Genomic DNA, 22284 nt, shown 5'->3' with positions numbered 1-22284 from the left:
TAAATTTATTATCATTTTATTGAGTATACATTAATATTCACTCTATTTGACATTTTAAGGGTATTCTTCTGTGAAATTAAGACAATGAACAAAATGCATTCTAAACCATAGTTCTTTGTCCTTCATCATTGTTAGAATTGCAAACATTGCTTAGTACTTATTATAGACACAAACCCTCTGAAGCTGTACCTGCTGTCTCTGAAAGTGATGCAATTGCAAGTAAACTACAGTGATTCAGTCTTTAAAAAAATATATAGCCATCTTTTACATTTTAGTTACAACATGGTATACTACCTGCTGCATGTATTTTTGATTCATTTGAGGAATTAATGCATCATAAAATAAGGCCTCAGTGTTTTGACTTTTACTTATTTTGAAAGATTGTTGTTTTCCAAAGAAGGCAGGCACTGTTGTAGATAAGTACTAGCTTGCCATAGAGAACAAGGTGAGAAGTCAGGATGATATTTGAAGATAGGCTGTTTCAGCAAGTATCTTAAATGACTTTTAAAGGTTACTGTCCTACATGAACCACAATTTGGGTGACCAGGACAGCAATCTCCCCGGTATATTTTAATCATTCTCTTCCTTTCCATTATTTATGCTTTCAGTTATTTTTATCCTATTTAATTTACATTTGCTAAATCAAATTAGAAGATAACATAAATTTATACTGATTTGAGCTTGATGCTTGATGTTGTATTCTACTTATTTTTCAAGTTCTTGCTTTTCCTTTTCCAATACAATGTATAGCCAGGGTCCAGATATGTACCCAGGGTCCAGTGTTACCATTCAGCAAGCCATGTGTCTAAATAGTATGAAAGTATCTAAGCAACCTGATCAGTCCATGGCTTTAATGACCACAAAAAATGACATCTGATGGCAATTTTTGTGGTGATATCAGTTCATTTCATAGGCCTTACAATAAGGACACTTATATTTTAAATTAACTGATGTCTGGAATCCTATTCTAAGCAAAGGATTAAAAGGATAGGTTTGAATTCTTGTCCTTAACCTTAAGAATTCTCAGCAACTCAATTACAGGTAATATATTGTTAGCTAGGTCACAGTATCATTTGTGTTACAGCAATGAACAGAGGACTTTATACATCGGCACAGTCATTTGAGAAAGGATTGTTCCAATTTTCTGTCATCCTACCATCCAGCAAGATTGAAAGGAGAGAAAATACAAAATATTTTAAAATTTCCTGGGTTCCACAAGACATTTTGTTTGTGACCTGTGTTTATATTTGAAGGAGTAATTTGATTTCAATATCTAGGGTGATGCTGAATGTTCATCTTCATTTTGCTTTTGGAAGCAGTTTGCAACTGCCCATTAATGTAGCAATCCCTTGTATCTGTCCATCTCTATAGCTTGATTTGAGTCTCAGCACAAGCTTGGATGGTCAGTCACGTCACTGGTGACTTAATATAGTTTGAGCATTCACAATTTTTCAAAGGGTAGCAATACTCTTTTGTCATCTACCACTCAGAGATGAGTAGATTGTCTTTAATAAGTGAGTAAGCTGTTTATGGACTGGTTAATGTCTTGAGCCATAGATAAATCTACAATTTTGTATCCATCTTCCTGCACTAGGGCAATATTTCTTTCACAGTAGGCATCATTTATATTTATTTTTATTTGTTCTTTAATATATTGTCTAAAAAAAAGTGATTTTTGAGTGAATAAAAGGCAGTATGTGTCAAAAATAAATGTATGTGTAGTCTTTTTTTTTTTCTTTTCCTCTGGATTTTTACTGTTGAAAACAGCAATTGATGTAGTAAATAAATTATTAAATCTAGCCCTCTGAAACAAGTGTGAAATATGCTGAGAAAAAAACATTTGCTATCTTAAGTTCATTTTAAAAAGAATTGTGCTATATGCCTGACAGAATGCTTTATAATCAAATGAGTGACAACTTTGCTGTTTTGATAGCTGGTAACCTTAAATTGCCACTTTTAACTGTAAAGTTCTTCCTGGGAAAGTCAGCCAGAGAGAGTTCTCAAATCATATGTCAGATTGCTATGAATAATGTTATTAACATTAAGTGAGACAAATTTTTACATAAAGCAGCTAGCTACTCCTTTTTCCCCAAAGGACAAAACCAGAAACTAACAACAAAGGAAAATATGTTCTCTATATCTGCCAGTGCACCCACAACCATAACAAATTCTGGTACCTGTGAAAGTCACAGCACAAACCACACCTGTGTGAGGCACAGAATAGCCAGAAGAACCAAAAGAGTTTCATTGACTGCCTGGTCTCTTGATATTTTCAGGTCTGTAAAATAAGATTTTCATCTGGCTAATGCTGTGTTGCTGTGATTAAAGACAGTGCCATGTACTGGATCTTCTGGCAGAAGCTAGGATATGACAGCAATTATATCTTGGCACTCTCTAGAGCAGAAACTCAGGAAATTATAAGTCAAGCTTCACTTTGCCAGTAGGCCCAGGGTATCTGCTGGGGCCCACACAATAGCTGGAGAAGTTACATGTCTGGAAATGTGCTATGTGGTGCATTTTTTCTGAAAACTGCTGGTTGTCTCCTGTGGATCCCTGAGGCTTCATCCCCTCCTCTACTCTCACCAGGAGGCTCCCTGGGAGGTTCCTAGTAAGTATTTCTTCTCCCAAGTGGTTGAACTCTAGACAGCAGAAAAGAAATACTAGGTGACCTCTCAGTGCCAGTTTTAGGACATTATTCCTCATATCTAGCCTCACAGGTGGCTGTCCATAATTTGGAGCAAGAGTGCAAGTGAGATTACTGTAGCCTTGTCAGCAAGGTTACTTGTTTGGGATGTGATCTGCATAATCAGATTTTGAAGGCCAAATCCAAAAAGAGAGCAAAGAACTGTTGAAAGGAATTACCTGCCAGTGAGATGAATTGCTTGCACAGTGTTACCATCTCTACAGTGTCGTTCTAGCATATGCTGTGGTCATGTTGACCGCAGCTTCATTAGCAAAGCCTCAGGACAATGAGGCAGGAAAAAGTTGTTTTGTTTTGTTTTGTTTTAAACAAATAATATATGCTTCATCTTAACCTAATGGGTAAAAACACCTGTTTTCATGTAATAAACATAATATTTTCTTCTAAGTGATAACATAAGAAATGTTTGAAAAAGAAAAATAAGGAAAAAAAAAAAAAGAGCATTTGGGAAAATTTGTCACTGAACCTCAGAGGTAAGGTATTCCCTTCCAGTCCCATACTTCTGTAAGCCAGTTTTATGGCACACTTATATTTGGTCTATATTTATATGCAGTTGCTTGTATGCTATAACACTCTTCAAATTCTAATGTCTCCTTTAACAGCACACTTTACTGAAAGGGTCTTGACAAATTTGCTGTGCATGCTTTTAAACTGATTGCTGTGTTTTCTCTGTATTCTTGGCCACTAATATGCACCTGATCTTTTACTCTTGTCTCTGTATCACCAGGCCTCCTGAACCTGTTTACAGCACTGTGAACAAACTGTGTGATAAACCACCTTCTCCTAGGCACTATTCCCCTGTTGAGTGTGACAAAAGCTTCCTTCTTACAGCTCCCTATCCCCACTACCACGTAGGCCTGCTCCCTGACTCTGACATCACCAGGTACTGCATGCGCTTCTTCCTCACCTCCTTCATTAGAGTGCATGAACATCATTAGATTTATCTCATAGCATCTTCACCATAGATCTTCTTTTTCTGCAGCTTACGCTTATTTTTAACCATGCTTTAACATCTGCACCACTGGAAGATATATGCTACCTTGGAATATAATTTTGGTCATCCAAAATCCAGTGATGATTACAGGCAATGTTTTGATCCATTGGAATGGTGCTCCAAAACAGGCTATGTCATATGTATTACATTCAACTTAATTCAGTAAATGTTTACCTGTAGATATGGAAAGTAACTAAGACTTCACTGAAAGCTGTAGTAATTTGGTTTGAATTCAGTCATTTGATTTCTGTGTTGTGCATCTTTGGGTTTACAGGGTGGCTGCCTAAGCCACTCAGAAGAAAAAGAGAAAAAAAGAAAAATCACCTCCTTCACCAAGTCATGGTTGAAAGCATGTTTAAAATTTAGCACTCTGTAGGCTATCTGTGCTCTGAGAGGACAGTTAGTAAAACCTAAAATGATGAGCATTTTCCTAATTGAAGAAATGGAAGACATTGCTATAAAATAATTAGCGATTACCTCCAAGAAATATCTAATAAAGAAAAACATACTATTCAAAATTGCATGGTAGCGTAACCTGGCTGCTCTTCCATAGTCTGTTAGCATAGTAGCAAACTATTTGCAAACAGGACATCTTTTATATTCTACAGCAGAAGAAAAATAATTGTGTTTGGAGCATTGATCATAAACATTTAGCACAGAAAGCACTTTTCAAAGTACTGTGGGAAGAGGAGAGCAGAAGTGTTAAGTAGAAAGTAAAGTGTAAGTAGAAAGTAAAACGCTAAATTAACGTAAGATACAATAACAGGAAAGAAACCCTGGGGATTAGAAAAACAGCTGTGGAAGTCATTGCAGTGCTATGAAATAGGAAGATAAATTAAAAAAGCAGTAAGACAAATATGACTGAAAAATGCAACAGATGTGGTAAGACCATACAGAAGCTGTTGGTTTATTAGAATGAAAACTGTGTAGCTTCTAGAATTTGTAAAAGGGTGCTTAATCACTGGACAAAGTGGTTAGTCCAGCTGCTGAGGCCAGTACAGATATGGTTGAAAAACAGTGTTAAGGGCAACATTTCTATAAAGGTATAAATAAATCCAGAAGGGTGCTAGGCACTAACAAATCTATCCACAATATTTTTAATTTCTCTGCAGATACTAACTTAAAGGAAGTAATAATTCAAAAAGAAAACTAAAATGATCTTTACGTACATGAGTAATTTGTCTATAAGCATTACAATTCTTCTGTATGTTCAGAGACAGACAACAGAGGAGATCATTATAAAAATATCCTTATTCAACAGTGGTCCTTTTGGAAAGAGAGGAACCTACCTGAATTAGAAAGTGAAACAAGCGGGTTCCATGGGAATTTGCTGCCATGCAAGTGTGCATTGGGAGCACTGAGGATTAGACTGTAACTTGCTAACCATAGACAGGTATAATCCATCGCTCAGTAAATGGTGAATCTCTATAGAGGGGTCTGGTTGGATTCAGACCACTGAACTACCACGGTCACGGATTCACCAATAACGTATAACTGCCCTTACTCTAGTCATGTTTAATGAGAATAATCATGGCTAGAAACAATGCAATCAAGTGCAATTTCTTACAGCAACAGGTACACAGGTTTTTTGGATTGCTGGCAATGGTTACTGTCTGCAAAAGCAAGCTAGCATGCATGAAATACACAGGTGACACTGGTGCACAGCCTGGAAATTTATGCGTTAAAAGGCACAAAGACTCTATAGAGATTTCTAAGTTTCCGCAGAGGAACACAGTATAACCAAGTGTTCAGATCTCACCCAAAGGCATCCCAATTGGGGGGGGGGGGGGGGGGGGAGGAGAGAGAGGATCAGCCTGTCTACTGATCCCAGGGGTCAGGAGGTCCTTGGGATGGTGTATTCCCTTGGGATGGTATCTCCCCTGATGGCAGTATCTTCCCTAATGATGGCATCTTCTCTAATGATGGTATCTTCCCTGACGATGGTATCTTCCTCTGACATCCCCTCTCTCTTAGGCCAATTTATATTATTTTCTATCTTTTAGGTGGAGCTTGAGTGACTCTAGTCAAGCATATCTTAGTTATGATTAGTGGAAAGTTTTCCCGTCTCCTTTTAAATTAATAGGCTCTGAGAAATTCAGAGCGCATGCTCAGTGAGGGGTGGTTGCACCTTGGAGGTGGGTAGTTTTTGGGATTGAGGTGTGTTTTGATATTATAATGATATTATAATGAGCAAAAGTACACTAGGGTACAGCATTTGTGAAAACATGACAGGTCGTTGGCTCAGGGTAGCAAAAAGTGCAGCTTATCAGTCTCGGCGTGCACAAGAGCAATTGAGTCCCCACCTGGTCACAGAGCCTAGTCGTGGTGTCTCCACTTCACTCTGTGCTCCGTACTGTTCCTTAGAGCTAGCACACCAGGTTTCCCCAGTACAATAGCATCTAAGGTTGGAAGCCTAGGGAACACTTAGGTAATGCACCTATGCCCTACCCTGAAAGCTTCTTCAGTGCTGTACATTTTCTTTAAAATGTGAATGTTAGTTTTATTTTCCTAGTTACTTTAGGCAATTGCACCACAAGGGTGAATTTGTTTAGGGTACTACCTGCAGACCAGATATTCAGATGCCAGTAATCAGTGGAGCCCTAGAAACAAAATCCTTTTGTTTTGCCATGTTATTGATTAAATACTTGGTCATCAGACATTTGATGACCTGCTATCAGGACTTAAAAAACTGTTTGTTTGTTTGTTTTTTTCTACTGAGTGTCAGTTAATGGTTGCCTTTAATAACAAGGTTTTATTTCTCTTCATTCCAGTTTGATGTAAAAATAAGCCCTAGTGCTTGTGCATTTAACCACTTTGTTTGTTTCAGTGTTCCAACAAAAACTTCAGAGAGATTACAAAAAGATGAGAAAAGACACAACTCCTGGTTAAATGCTCTGCAATATACTCTGCTATATGCTGTGGTAAAGGCAACTGATTGCTATTATTTATACTCCCTCCCCACTGTGTAATTACATTCAGATGGAAAATGTGACAGTTTTTGATATTCTCAAATGCTGTCAGCTTTTCCACTGGACTTTTTGAATAACTGACCATGGAAGAAACCAGTTGAAATACTTTTCACTGAAATGCCTTTTGTGAGGAAACTGCTTTACAGCTTTACAACACACACCATGATCCAATTTCCAAATGGACCCAGTATTTGTAGTTGGAGAGTATATTTTAGAAAAGTATTAACACTATTAGTAGTGGCTATTTTTTTCAGAAGTGTTCATTGTTTACAGTCTTAATCCTCACAAAGGTGATGTGTCTCAGGGATGCATTGTGTTGAATATTTGGAAGAACCATAAGAAGACTATCTTCTTATTTCTGCTACCATCTTTATTGGGAACTGCACTACAAAAAAATCCTCCAATATTGCCCAAGTATCTTGAGGAGTCTCCTTTTACTCACATTAATTCCTCAGAGTCTTATTCCCCCAGTTTATATACTGATTTGCTCTCCAGTCAAATATGAAGTGGTCTCTGTCTTCTTTCAGAGGTTCTAGAAAATTCAGAATTTGTTATCCATAGGTTTGAGGAAGGCGCAGGGGTTATTGCTTGTTTAGGTAACTGCAGTTGTTGTATTTCAGTGCTCCAGTACTGAGAATCTGCTGGTGAACTGCAAGAAATTTGATTTGACAAATAGCTCTCCCAAAAGAAGAGGAACATGATGTCTTGTTCTCCCAACTGAAATGCTTGTAAGCCAGCCAACACCTTTCAAACTGCTGCTCCAGATAATTTGTTAGCTACTCCTCAGATGATCACTTTGTCAAGGCTCATTAACTTAATAGGCAAAGAGAATTCATAGGCCAAAGCCTTATTTGTCTATAATAAATTCAAGTTTATAACCTTTGCTTTTATGGTGATCTATATTGGCTTCTGGGAGGCTTTGCAGTCTAGAACAATACACTCACATTTTAGCATTAAAGTTATTTGTTTTCTGATCAGATCTTGTGCATTGACGTTAACAGGTCTGTGTCAATGTTCAAGAGCTGAAAACCTGTCCCATTTAAGACAGAAACAAAAAATCTGTACCATCAAAGTAGAGAGAAAATTTTGGAGTAGTAGGTTTCCCTTTGAGAGCAGCAAGTGGGAATGGATACAGGATTTTCATGTCCTGTCCTCTGTCATTATTAACAATTATATGTACAATTAGAAGATAAGTGGCAGAAAAAGAAAATTGTAGCTCAGACTAACACTGTTTCTACAAACAAAAGACTTTGTTCCTGCATAATGTAACAGAACATGTTGAGTTCATGGTCTTTGTGCTGAGAGCTTCATTACATTCATCACAATGACACACTTCAAAAGTGCTTCAGTTCTGTCCAAAATCGACTTCCCTGTCTTTTTTTTTTTTTTTTTTTTTTTTTTTTTTGGCACTCCAGTTGCCTGCACAGTTTTTGCTAAAGGGTAGCCTCAATATTGTTAATTTGTGGGATATTTTTTCTTTCATAGTTGTTTGTTTTTCTCCTCAGCTTTTGATCATGAGGCCACGTGATTGCATCAATATGTTTGAATTCATGTAGTGGAAAACCATATTTTGTAGTCATAGGAGAAAAGCTTGGAAACATGATCCATTCTCAGAAATAAATGAAAATTTTGTTCATCCTAAGTCTGGTATTTGTGAACTTTCAGATCCCACTTTGGGGGCTTTGGTGCCTGAATTTAAAATATTTGGCTTGCTTTTTAAATTAAGATTAGTTTCTTTAAGCCTGGCCCAGTTCTAGCTGACACTGTGATCTTCAATCTTAGGCAAGGTACTTAATGAGTTGTGTTTTATTTTCCCAGTCTATGAAAGTATTTTAACAGTGATTTCATGAGCGTCTCTGAAATCTAGTGCTATCTGTGACAATTGCAACCTATTATTAACAGCAGTTTGTGTTATTAATAACACAATTAATGATTTTAAGGTATTGGATGAATTAATGATAACAGTTCTTGGGACATCCACTACTTTTTCACCAATGGGGATTAGGGGGAAAAGATACTATTGGCACAGGGCTCTGCAGCAAAGTCTTTTAGAGAAAACAAAATGCTATTTGCATTGATATTCAGGGGTAACTGAGCATCACATGACTCAAAAGAGTTATGCAAATAAAATTGTGCGTAAGTGTATTGGTATGCATATTGGTAATGAGCCTGTAATGTCCATCGGCTCGATTGATATGTGGGGCTACTTCTGATGTGTGGCTGAATTCCCATAGCTGCCAGCATGAGCACACAAGGGCCACTCTGCTCAGTGACTAGTGCATGCCTACAGTGCTATGCACTACTGATTATGGTCACTTGATTTCATTTTAGGGATCCCTGGGATCCCTCTACAGGGTGTGAAGGGACAGCTGAGAAGGTGCTGTTTTCTTTTCACTGATCTTAGCAGGAACCTAAGGTAACTACATTTCACAGAGGTGTGAATGGTGGGGCTCTCTAGTGCTTATTGCTATAGTGTTCTTTCTCATTTGTTATTATCTGTGTGGATTTTTCTTCACAATAACTGAAGTGGTTTCACACCCATGGCTAGCTAAGCATCACCACACCACTCCCTCACTCCCACTCCTCAACAGAACACAGGGAGACATTATGATGGAAGAAAAGCTCATGGGTTGAGATAAGGACAGGGAGATAAACCACAAATTACTGCCTTGGGCAAAACAGAGTTAGCATAGGGAGATTAGATTAATGTTATTTTCTGCCTATCACTAGCAGACTATAGCAGTGAGAAACTAAAAGCAAACTAAAAACACCTTCCTCCCATTTACTCTCTTCCACCTCCTCCTCCCAAGAAGTGCAAGGGAATGGGGAATGGGGGCTGCGGTCAGTCCCTGACACTTCGTCTCCACCACTCCTTCACGGTCACTCTCTGTCCCTGCTCCATGTGGGGTCCCTCCCACAGGATGCTGTCCTTCCTGAACTGAGCCTGTGGGGGCTGCCCACAGGCTGCAGCTCTTCAGCAACTGCTCCCACATGGCTCCATACCACGGAGTCCATCCTTCTGGAGCAAACTTCTCCAGCACGGGTGGCAGCTCCCCCCAGTTTCCCTGCTCCTGCGTGGGCTCCTCCCACGGGCTGCAGCTGTGACCCTGGGCCTGCTCCTGCAGGGGCTCTCCATGGGCCGCAGCCTCCTCCAGGCCACATCCACCTGCTCAACCAGGGGCTCCTTCATGGTCTGCAGCATGGAGATCTGCTCCATGTGGGACCAATGGGCTGCAGGGGACAGCCTGCTCCACCAGGGGCCTTTCCACGGGCCACAGGAGAACTTGTGCTGTATGCCTGGAGCACCTCCTGCTCTCTTTCTGCACTAACCTTGGGGGCTGCAGGGCTGCTTCTTTCTCAGTTCTCACCCCTCTCTCCCAGCTGCTGTAGTGCAGCAGGATTTTTTTTCCCTTCCTTAACTCTGCTCTCCCAGAGGCCCATCCAAAGTCGCTCATGGCTCGTCTCTGGCCAGCAACGGGTCCCTTTTGGGGCCTTCTAGAGCTGGCTCTGACCTGACATGGGGCAGCTGCTGGGCTCTAGAGACCACCTCTGCATCCCCACTGCTGCCAAACCCTTGCCACATAAACCAAATACAATAACCTGCTGGGAACAAGCTTATTGTCAAAATGATGCATATAGCTGTACTTGTGTGTAGCTGCCTTCCAGGGATGCTCTTGTCATCATCATTGAAATTCACATCATACGGGAGTACGCATTGTCCCCTTTTCAATACCATGTGTTTAATATTGGAATTATATCTCCCAAAACACATCTAGCTGTATTTTGAGCTTTCTGAAATGCCTGACAACCTGAAGACGGGATCTATCAAGGAGGCAGTAAATAGCATGGAGATTATGAAATTCAGTCTTCAACTTGCCCGAGATAAACACAACCACCTTTCTTGAATTTACAATGAACTTCTTCTGTTTTAGTCATATTCATTTACTTTGAGAAAAAATAAATAAATTAATAATAATAATAATAAAGAATTTGCAAAATTGGAATTGAGTCTGTTTTGGACAAATGAGTTTAAATATTTAATAACAGAATTGTAGCAGATTTGTACTTTTACCTATTATGATACCTTAGAATCAACTTCTGGACTGATCTTCATCTTAAACACTCCAACCACAGACAGCAAGCTATCTGGGAACTAGTACCATTAAATAGCATTGCTTAAAGGTGATGGAAGGGAATAAGTGAACAATTCTTTGTGTGGAGTTTGATCAGCAAAATAGGCAACACCAAGGTTCGACTTATTCATTGTCAGTGGAAACAAATTCATCTTTTAGTCACAGAGCACTTAGAAAAAAAATGGTACATTTAAAATAAGCCTTGGTAAAGTATTTCACTAAAACCATAAGGTGGCATCTTCAAAGAATAAGCACCACTGACAAAACTGACTTTTAGACATATCTGTGCCTAAACACATATTTAGGCATTCAGAAGTACAGAATATATATCAGCCCCTAGGCAATTTAAGGTATTAAACTGGTCATCACAGAGTCTGATGTGGGTAGTGATGTTCATACTGATCAGCATTGAGGCATCCTGCTGCTGATTTCAGTGAGAATTAGCTATGTGAGTGTTATAGTCTTAACTCCCTGAACAACATCCTTAGAAATTCAAGTACCTCTTTAACTCTGGCACCTAGACATTTCTAAAAATAAGCTTGACTCACAAGTGGGAACACACATTGCAGTGGCTGACAAGATGCAGTGCAGATACATCCAGCTACGTGCCCATAATGCTTAGCTGGTCTGGGCTGCTTCTGAATGCAGCTCAAGAACTTCAATATTTTATAGTTATATATTATACACAAAACAAAATCAGCATAAATGATATTGATTAACTCTCTACAACTGGAATGCAATGTCCCAATGTAGATTGTCCCTGCATGTCCTTAAATTATTCAGGATCTTTTGGAAATGATACAAATGAATTGTGGATTTCCCTTATTACTTTTAATTAACAACTTTAAAAGTCTCAACTGGAACAGTTTCCTGTAATTTCTTTTAAATCCTGATTCAAGTGTTCTCTTTAAGTAAATGATCCAGTCACATTGCTGTTGTAGTTAATGAAAGAAAAATGATGCTCAGCTTTCCTGTTATTTTGCATGGATGAATCTCCGATCCTGATAAGCACTAACATTCCTATAGACTCTCATGCTCTTTCCTTTTTCTTTAATGAAGAGATTTCTATTTTGGACATTATTAATTAAAATGATTAGAAAGCTGCACCTTTAGAAAACTCAGAGAGATGATTGCAGGAGAAACTTAATCTGTAGAGGCATAAAATCTCTACAGTTCAAGTGGTTAATTATGTAAAGTTACAGAAGCATTTCAGGTTAAGATGGGATGCTTCAGGTTAGAGCTGCTGGGCTTTATTTCTAGTTATGCTGTTAACTAACTCTGTTTAGTTGAGCAGTCATGTAATTCTATTTGTCCTGCTTTATCTATCATTAATGATAATCTTCTTAGTTATATTGAGAAAGATAAGTAATATCATTACACAGAATAGAAGAAAATTAAAAGGAAATAGGAAAAAAAAAAAAAAAAGTTGTTTCTATTCTATAATTTGGGAAATGTTTTGTATTGTAGGAATAGCCTAAGAAGTCTAGCAATATTCTTGATTACATGAGGCAAAGCATGGCCAGCAGGCCGAGGGAGGTGATCCTTCCCTTCTGCTCAACACTGATGAGGCTGCGCCTGGAGTACTAGGTACAGTGCTGAGCTCCCAGTACAAGAAAGACCTGCACATACTGGAGCATCCAGCTGAGGGCTACCAAAGTGATGAAGGGATTGGAGCACTTCTGCTGTGAGGAGAGGCTGAAAGAGCTGGGGCTGTTCAGCCTGGAGAAGAGGAGGCTCAGTGGGGGTCTCAAAAAAATCTATAAACACCTGAAGGAAGGGTGTAAAGAGTCGTGCTACATTTAGCGGTGTCAGTTGCAGGACAAGAGGCAGTGGGCACAAATTGGAACACAGGAGGTTCAGTCTGGACATCAGAAATCACTTCTGTGCTGAGCAATTGAGAGAACACTAGCACAAGCTACCCAGAGAAGCTGTCAAGTCTCCTCCTTGGAGATCTCCTAAAGCCACCTGGACGTGGTCCTGGGCAGCCTGCTCTGGGTGTCCCTGCTTGAGCAGGGATGGGACCAGATGGACCCAGAGGTACCTTCCAACCTCATCCATTCTGTGAATCTGTGTTTCTGTGATTTTGTGAATATATAGTTTGATTTTCAGAGATACTGTGTTTTCTGTGAGCTATAGATCTACTTTTTTTTTTTTTTTTTTTTTTTTTTTTTTTTTTTTAAATGTTCTGCACTCGTGGAAATTAAACTGTATATTCTTAATGCATAAAATGGACAGAAATATTAACACAGTTTAGTTAAATAGCAGTATTTTCTTAACTAGGTCATTAGAGAAGAAATAAATGTCAGTTCTTACAAAGAAAACATCTGTAAATCACTAGTATTAAGGTTTTCCTGCTGTTATGATTACAAACATACCCACGGAGAGACAGCTGGGAATAAAGGAAGATATATCCTTCCTTTTCAAGCCTATAAGCAAGCCCTGAAATTCAATCTCTCAGTAAGACCAAAGAAACACTCCTGAATGCCAGTCCTATGTGCCAATCCAATGCCTTTTCTGTGTTAATGGTGGAACTAGGAGACTAAAAGGATATCAGACCACTTTTAACTGGATCCTGCCTGAGGATTTTGGCCTGGACAGTCTGTCACCCAGCAGGGGGAGGGTGAGGTGGACCATGACACCCCAGATTGAAATTTAACTGGATCCTGATGTTTGCTACAAAGGATGCTACCCACCAACCTAACACTGTCTCCCGCAGTTATTGTCTAGTGATGTTTCAGATGATTTCATGAAAATCCAAACAGTCCATTCACACCTAAGTCCACACCATAACTATTTTGTTTGAAACAACAACTTCTGTGAGACCCGTTTTCAATATACATAAGCAGTATCTCAAATATTTTGTTCCGGTCTATGAATCTGGTCTAAAAATACCCTTGAAACAGTTCTTCCAAAAAGATAGAGCACTAGAGCTCCATACACAATGTTCAGATACTTCAGAGTGTTGGGAGAAATTTAAACCCATATTTTAAATATTGATTCCATACCAGGTTTAGGTGTATTCAGAACAAATGACAGAAACTTGACAGTGTCACTCTGCAGACAACTGCTACACTAACAAATTGAAGTCATTCACTAATTCAAGTCTTGTCCACAGTGACGAAAGTTAATGGCAATTATTACCTGACAACTGTCTAAAGGCCAAAGTGAGAAATGAGTTTGGAGATTTCAGTTTCATTCCTGTGGACCAATTTCCACATCATAAAAATCATCACTCCATCTGTCACAGTAATTGCTAGACCCTCAGCTCATCAGAAAAACCAAGAATAGATTTAACCTGGAGAACAAATTACTCTTTTTACCCCCAGAGAGAGTTCTTTGAGTTAGAAATGAAATATGACTGTGCAGACAGGGTAAATAAAGCTACTCTATGGCTACCTATGCCTTATATATTGGAGGAAGAATAATTTCCAGGGCTGCATCTACAAACACACATAAATAAATAAATAAATAAATAAATAAATGAGAAAGCTTACTGGTTAAAGCAAAGAACTGGTTAAAGCTTGGAGCTGGGAAATTTCTGTGAACCACTGACAAGTCATATGACCTTTGGCAGATAAAGACTTTCCTTCAAATTTGCCCAGTTGCGAAATATGTGACATGCATCCACAGACCCCAATAGCAGCCCTTGGAGTTAAAATATATTTCCAACAGATGCAGATATGCATGACTTTCTGTACTGCAAAAACAGGACTGATCATTAGTACCAAGTGGAGTGATAGGAGGCATTGCTGAAAGCAGGTGGGACCTCTAATTACATCAGTGTAATTTGTCATGGAAATGCGAGAAAATTATAACAGCAGCAGTAATGTGCTGGTCTTGTTTTACACTGCAGTTATCCCACTGGAATAATATATTGCTGAATCAAGCTCCCAAATGATTTTCTATCTAATTACCACCATTTATTATTGTTGACATAAGCCATATATGTAATTTCTTGCAAATATGTCCATTTTTGTTGGTTTAGTAAGTCAAGTAAGTTTTGAATTTGAATGGGGAATATATCTAAACATACATCTGTGAAACAGAAATCAGAGGGTTGCACTCTTTGCTGAGTCTGTGCTAGGCTAATCATAGAATTATAGAATCATTAAGGTTGGAAAAGACCTCCAAGATCATGATCATCCTGGACCAGGATGATCATGCAAGCCCATTCATGGACACTGGAAGGTGTTGCAAAACTAAATGAACTGTTTAAACTCAGTCCTCATCTCTTGTACTCACGGTTTTCACAGCACTTTACTTATTCTGATCCAAAAGCATATAATACTAATTAATCATAGAATCATAGAACTGCTTGGGTTGGAAGAGACCTAACAGACCATCTACTTTCAACCCCCCAACCATGGTCTGGGATGCCACACACCACGTCATGTTGCCTGGTTTTGAACAACTCCAGGCATAATTAATGAGATAGTCAGAAACACAGAAATACAGAGATTAAAGAAAATCCTGGCATGATGGGATCCAACTCATTGGTCTAATGTAAAATTTCTATATATTTTTGCTTCCCATTGCAGATTTCCTTTTCCCACTATCAGAACATATCTGTACCTTTATGGGGCCAAGAGTATAATAATTACTTAATATTTATTTATCAGTACTCATTACATTTCTTATTAAAAAAAAAATGTTTCTCTTTAAAATTATTGGCTATATAACTGGAACCATTTGCTTGCAGACACTTCAGTGTGATATAAGCAATGGAAAAAAAACATAAAAACATTATTTAAGAATCTTCTGTAACTTTGAGCTGGACTTAAAGTCTCAAGAAAACTTCAGGAGGTGCTGTGCATTGTTCATTAATTCTGTCTGGCAACACAATTAGTACAAAAAGGTTTATGAAAATGGGAAAAATAACAGAAAGGAAAACCAAAATTGTGAGAAACTAAACTCTCATTTACCTACACAGTACATTTAAGTACATATGCTACAGTAAGGGAGCTGTTTTTAAATACCATCTAGATTTTGAATAATTATCAGATTAATTACAGGTTAAGCTTTTCTTTTGGTGTGGAGAGGACTGATAAACATTTTTATTATTGATTTAAACTCATTTTCATGTAAATATGCCTATAAATGTTTGTAGTATTTAAGAGACATGGAAGATACTGCATAATTTTTTTAAAAAACACTACATGATTCACTAGCCTGGTGAGAAAATTGCCTGTTGTAAAATGCAAGATGAGCTTTCAGATACTCTCAAGAGTCAAAGTGCAACTGATTTTCAATAAAATACAGATTTGGAAGTACCTAAATTACATTTGAAAGTGAAATGTGAGCTACTAAAGGAATACAGGACAGAGATACGTAGGCAAGAATCTCTTAATTTCTGTTTAAATTCCATAGTTTGTCATGTTGTTGCTTTGGAAACCATGACACTTCTGCTCTTCTGTCTCAGCTTGAATACTGAATTTTCTTTCTTTCTTTTCACATTTCAAATTGAAAGTAGGCTGAGTATACACAAGCTAGAACACATCAGCCCATTTTTAATTCCTAGTTAAAGCAATTTCACTCCAGTTGACTTGTGTCCATATTTTCTTACTTCCATTGATGGTATGAGAATTAGTAGCTCAGTCCTTTGAGAAGAATATTTTAAAGCTATTATGGCATTTGTGGAGTAGTTGGATTTACTACATGTTTGTCCAACAAAGTTATCTGTTGATTGCTTAAAAATTATTTTTTTTTCCCTCTAGACTTACCTTCCAATGATGTAACCCTGCAGTAAGATCTAAATATGATTTCAGATCTTTAACATTTCTGTTATAGATTTCCACCTCAGTTCAGAATATACATAAGAAGGACAGTTTATCCTGGTGACAAGTGCTTTTGAAAAAAAAAAAGAAAAAAAAGTCACACAATAAATAAACGTTTCTCAGGATTTACTGTTTATCAATATCCCCACAAGAGTCTCTTTCCAGCTACTGTCTGTGAAGGACCCTGGGATCAGAACCAAAATCTCTGGGAGTCTGAAAATACTGAAAATAACTGAAAAGTGAAGGGTGAATATTTAGAGTTAAAATTTTGACAACGTAAGTTACATAGTTGTTGTACTTCACCATAGTTTCTTAAGCATCAGAGCATTTATATATATTAATTTGAGAAGTATCACTTGGTGGGGGACAGAAAAGGGAGAGGAGAAAAAAGTATTCTTATTTATTGCCAAGAAATATAGGGGAAATACAAAATCCTGAGCATCAATTTTTGGTAGGAGACAGTAAAAAGGACAAAACTACCCCTGCTAAAGCATACGTACTTATGCAAGGATTTTCAGTGCAAATTTATAATACTGGGACAAATAACATAGATGTTCATCTTAAGCTACAGTCATTATAAGGCACTGTATAGGTATGAAGTCACTGGAAAAAGTAAAGCCACTGGGAAGGTCCATGGGAAAGAAAATGAAAAAATGCACATTTTGTGTCCAGAAAGGGTTACAAGCTCTACACATCCCTGAGTTTTGTGGAAGTCTAGTTATGCAACTGACCTGTTTGAGTTGAACCTAAATTTAACTAAGTTGTTGGTGTAAATATGCATACAGAATTTGTTGATGTTTTGGGATCTTAAACAGTTTATTCTTTAAAAGGTTTTTGCTTCATTTTTAAAGAACAGCACTAGCAAGTCAAACCAAGCCAAGCTTTCATGTTGTCACATTTAAATTTGCCAATTTTTTTACTCCTGTATTACCACTTCACACAGAAAAAAACTTGGTAGTTTAGTGTCACATAACAGCAATGCGGCATTGATACAACTTACAAAATGACAGCTTTTCTTCAGCTTGCCCAAAGAAATGGTGAATAGTACAAATTAATTTTAGTCTTGTCTACCTAAATGTAGACATGTTATAATTGCTCCCATCACAATAAGGGTCTGGATATCTAATTTATCTTTTTTTAAAAAAAAATATTTTTTAATTTTTTTTTTAGTGGCAGGTAGTTGAAGAACAGAGAGGCTAAATGCCTATTGTCCCAGAGGAAATCCACAGGGAGGCTGGGAAGTTTCAGACTCACTTGCTAAAAGGAGTAACAAACAAAGCACACAAATAAAGAATACAAATTCAAATTTTAGTAACATGTGAATGTAAATCAGTGTCATTATCTTTTCTGAAAAGTCAAGATGACGTCAATAGATATGAAAATAAATTCATAGAAAAAAGTAGAATTCATGTGATTTAGGAATGTTGATATTGTTTGGTCAAATAATTAACCAAAATGCAGGAATTCATTAGTATTCTGAAGGGATTTTCCTAGCAACAAAAGAAAAAAGCCAAGTGAATTAATATAGGACCTAATAAAAATAAATAAGTAAAAGGTGTTAACATTTAACCTCTCAAGACTTAAACCATTCTCCAGGTAGACAACATGAGATAAGAAGTGAAAAGAAGTTGTCTCATTTTCTTCTGTAAAATGCTGACTGTTTTCAGAGTCTTAATATGAGACTTTGTTTACCTCTGGTCTCTGCCAGGACATAACTGCACAGCGTTAACACTTACTGTGGGAATATTTAATGAGTCTAGAATGGTATCTGTGAAATACATTAACTGAATTCATGAACCTCTTCCAACATTAATATGCATGTTCTGCATTTTAATTGAAAAGGAAGAGAGTCTGTGTTTGGAACTAACATGTAGGAATGTCTGAATGGATAAAGGAATTCAACAACCAAACTAACTATGATAAGTTTAACAATAGGTTGCAAGTTTAAATGAATTTAGATGCCTCAGATGTGTAGAATGTCTCCAGGTCTATCCTTGCACCAGGAGAAAAAAAAGAAGCAATCAAACTATCAACTTAACTTGGGTGCAAAAATGAACATTATACACAGAAGTAACTGACAAGTGAAATAACCCTCTTTGGGTTTACTGATGTATGCATTTGGAGAATTGATGAAGAAAAGATCATTTAAACACATTATTTATAATAGTAGATGTTCCTGGTGAGTTGGAAGAGAGGTATAATATAAAATAAAATAAGATATCAGTTTGGAATTCTAAACACAAGAGCCTATTGCCATGGAATTTCCTGCCAGTCTTGCATATGCAAGACAGGAAAATGTGGATGACCATCCAATGCATGTGCATATATTCACACTACCATTTGTATCATCTGAATAATCCATATTTTATGGATGAAGAGTTTCACTGATTGCAAGGTAGAACTGTTTTATCCTCAAAAAGTAATGCATGGAGAACTGAAACAAAAAATTGCAATGTTAGCTCAGTTTGTGTGTGCAGGATCAATATGGACAAAGGATTCCAATCTCCAAAAGTAGCTTCCTTGTGTTGCTATTTTTTTTTAGTGCTAAATGCTGATGGAATTCTGTTTTTTGTCCTTGTTATAACTGGATGAGTTGCTGGTATAAATCCAACTGTGATCTTTTTTATTGATGGCATCTCATTTGAGGTGCTTTATGCTTCCTTGTGCTTCCCTGTCTGTCTGCTATTCATGCACCTGTCTCTTAGATAGCACTGTCTTTTCTCTCGGTGTACCCAGCCCAATTGGTTCTGGCCCATAACATTTGAGAACCAAAGTAAAGATACTTGCAGAGAGAAATGATTAGTTGGAAACAGTGAGCAGGATTATGTTCTAGATAAAACTGTTTACCTAATGAATGGAATCTGAAAGTGGTAGAAACATGGCAGCAGCATTACCCTTCACGTTACAGTAAGCTTAAAACAACCCAAGAACTTCGGGTTTCTTTGCTGATTGAAGTGAAGACTGTAGTTATATGAAGTGATCCCTAACCTAGAAGAAGTGTTTGAAAAGCTTAGCAAAGGAAAGTAAGCCTGTTGTCCTGGACTTATGCTATTAAGTGTATTAATGACATCAAATCAGTTCCTAGAAATGTCCACAAATTGACTGCTTATCAGTTCAGTCATGCTTACTATTTTTGCAGGTCTTTTAAAACCAGTTTGCAATGTTTTAGTCAACTGACTTAACTACTAGGTTTGTAACTATACAGTTCACCTTAATGACTGTCATAGCCTTACAGTTCTTCATGAATTTCTTTCACGGTTCTTTCCTAAATAGCCAAATTTCTCTTCAAGTATTGAATTTAATGAGCATCTTTAAATAAATGGTGCTTTATCAGTTAATTTAGGGATGTAAGGATTGACATAATGGAATATACAAATAATTTTTTTACTCCATTGCTCATCTAATCCAATCTATGGCCTATAATCAAAGACAAGCAAAATCAATTACTAGTCTGCTTGGACAATATTGCAATATTGTACTGTGGAAGATGACTATGTCTGACCTCCCACTGTAAGGAACCCCAGAATGATAAAATTTAATAGCTTTTTAAAACTTTCTATATCTAGTTCTAGTGTATAATTCATCGTCAGACCTCACGGTGCAAAATGCTGACTGCTTCCTGTGAAATTCTGATTACCTCTGGCTTCTATCAAGTACAAAAGAATCATGCTTCATGAAGATTAGATTATTAACAGGAGAGCTTAAGCTCTTGAATTTCTTCAGTGTTCATCTTTCATTTTAAAATACATTCTTCATACTTATGCATTTTCAAATTACCATTCATTATCCTGTTTGTTTGTACTCTGTTTGTATGTCATTTATGTTTATGTGCCTTGCATTATTTCTACTTTTGTTTTTCCCTGTGCGTATTTCTCTGGCCTTTATGTTTTTTGTGTTTGGAACTGCACACACATACATGCATGCTTGGCTGATTGCAATGACAGAGAAAATGACACTAAACAACAGCAGAATTACATTCTCACCTCTGGTCTGTTAAAAAATAAAAATAAAAATAAAAATAAAAAATAAAAATAAAAATAAAATCCAACCCATGTTCCCAGTTTGCAGAGAGATAATGTATATCCAAATAGGAGAGATAACATTATCTGAAAGTATCACACAGGTGCAGTAAACATTGTATCAGAAGTAATTGCAATATGAAGTGTGCTGTTCTGGTTTTAGGTTGTAATCATAATTTAGCATTCTTTCTGTTGTGATAATCTTTTTTGTTTTAATGAACCACTTGTGTGGAAGCTGAATGCACTCCTTTTCTGGCTGATTCACCTGGACAGGTAGCGTAATTCATTGCAGTACACACATGAGAATTAATAAGTAGAACAGAGGAAATAAACTTGGTCTTATGCAGAAATAGAATTAAAATTCACATTTATATGGAAAATGTTCTTATTGTGCAAATACAGTGATACAGAATCTCATGGGGTACAGAAATGTTTGTTAATGGCATGCTATGATTTGGCATCAGACAGTTTTTCATTGCTGTTTTAAATCACTTTAATTAATTGTCATCATCCATATGCTTTCTCTTGAATGAGTAAAATGCAGTGCAATGACTCTACCATGAAATGAACTTTGTGCTTATTTTTCTTTGCATGGAGATGGGTAGGAATTTTGCAAATTAGTTTAATGAGTTTCAGTTATTTCAGTGTTGTCATTAGGGTTATCTATCTATTATTTCCCTACTCTTTAAAAGGAAGCAGATGCAGTGTAAAAGCCCTATGAATTATTTTACAACTGCCATCTTGAGTACAAAGAAAGTCAACCCTCCTTTGAGAAGAGAAAACAAAGCTAAGCTTTTCTAGGCAATAAATGCAGTATTGCAAAAAGCCAATGGAACTATTAATAACCTCTGTCCATTTTGTTAATGTGAAGATTGCAGAGTTCTCTGTTGAAATCACATAGTACTTTTTTTTTTTTTTTTAAATACTGAATTGGAATTAGGTCTGTAATTCCTGAAGGGAAAGGAACTCTCAAAATTCTTATAAATGGTATTCATAACTTTAAATGAACTTCTATGGACTGTAGTAGAAAAGTACCTGAAAATGTGAGATCTTTACAGATTTTTCTGGTGTCTGAATGTTTAACCATTTGTTTTCTTGTCCTCCTATTTAGCACATATCTCCTGTGAAACTGAACTTTGACAAAAATAATTCAGTTAAATATTCTGTTAAAATCCTGGTCTTGACACTTTCTGAAATACAAGCTTTTACTGGCTATTAGCATCAATATGAACAATTTCCTAGCTTACAGCATTTCAGAATTTATGCTGTATTCACAGACTGTAAATTAGATGAGCTTTTTCTTTAGCTGATAGAAGCAATTTCATTACTTCCCTACTCACTTTTTTTTTTTTTTTAGCAATGCAACTTATAAATACATGTATGATGTGTACTTTGGGATTTTTCAACTGCAAATCTTATGAGTCTATTGTGTCTATATGAATATTAGTACAACTTCAAAGATTTCCTAGATTTCTATCTAAGTTTTGTCATTCAAAGTTCCTTAAAAGAGAACCAGTTTTTCAAAAGCTTGCTAATGTCTTTTGACATTTGCTTAAACTGCAATGGGATTTTGCTATAGATACTTGGGTCATTACTAGCACAGAAACCTAATGAGCTTTGTGTGCGATAAATATGTTTCATTATGGAAGCAATACACGGTTCTGGAAATACATCCACGCTGGTGTTCTGGGACG

The 22284-nt window shown here is 37.0% G+C and overlaps 1 protein-coding gene across 8 annotated transcripts in view; it reads left to right on the top strand.

Moving 5' to 3' along the window:
- DLG2 (discs large MAGUK scaffold protein 2) overlaps positions 1-22284 on the top strand; it is an 883769-nt gene that overhangs the window by 613128 nt on the left and 248357 nt on the right. For all 8 annotated transcript variants that reach the window (XM_032198439.1, XM_032198448.1, XM_032198456.1 and 5 more), the window contains one exon: positions 3429-3584. In XM_032198439.1, the coding sequence (XP_032054330.1) occupies positions 3429-3584 (156 nt within the window). The remainder of the gene's footprint in view (positions 1-3428; positions 3585-22284) is intronic.

Source organism: Aythya fuligula, chromosome 1 (assembly GCF_009819795.1).
Source record: "Aythya fuligula isolate bAytFul2 chromosome 1, bAytFul2.pri, whole genome shotgun sequence".
NCBI classification, from domain to species: Eukaryota; Metazoa; Chordata; class Aves; order Anseriformes; family Anatidae; genus Aythya; species Aythya fuligula.
This window is presented reverse-complemented; position numbering and strand designations above follow the sequence as displayed.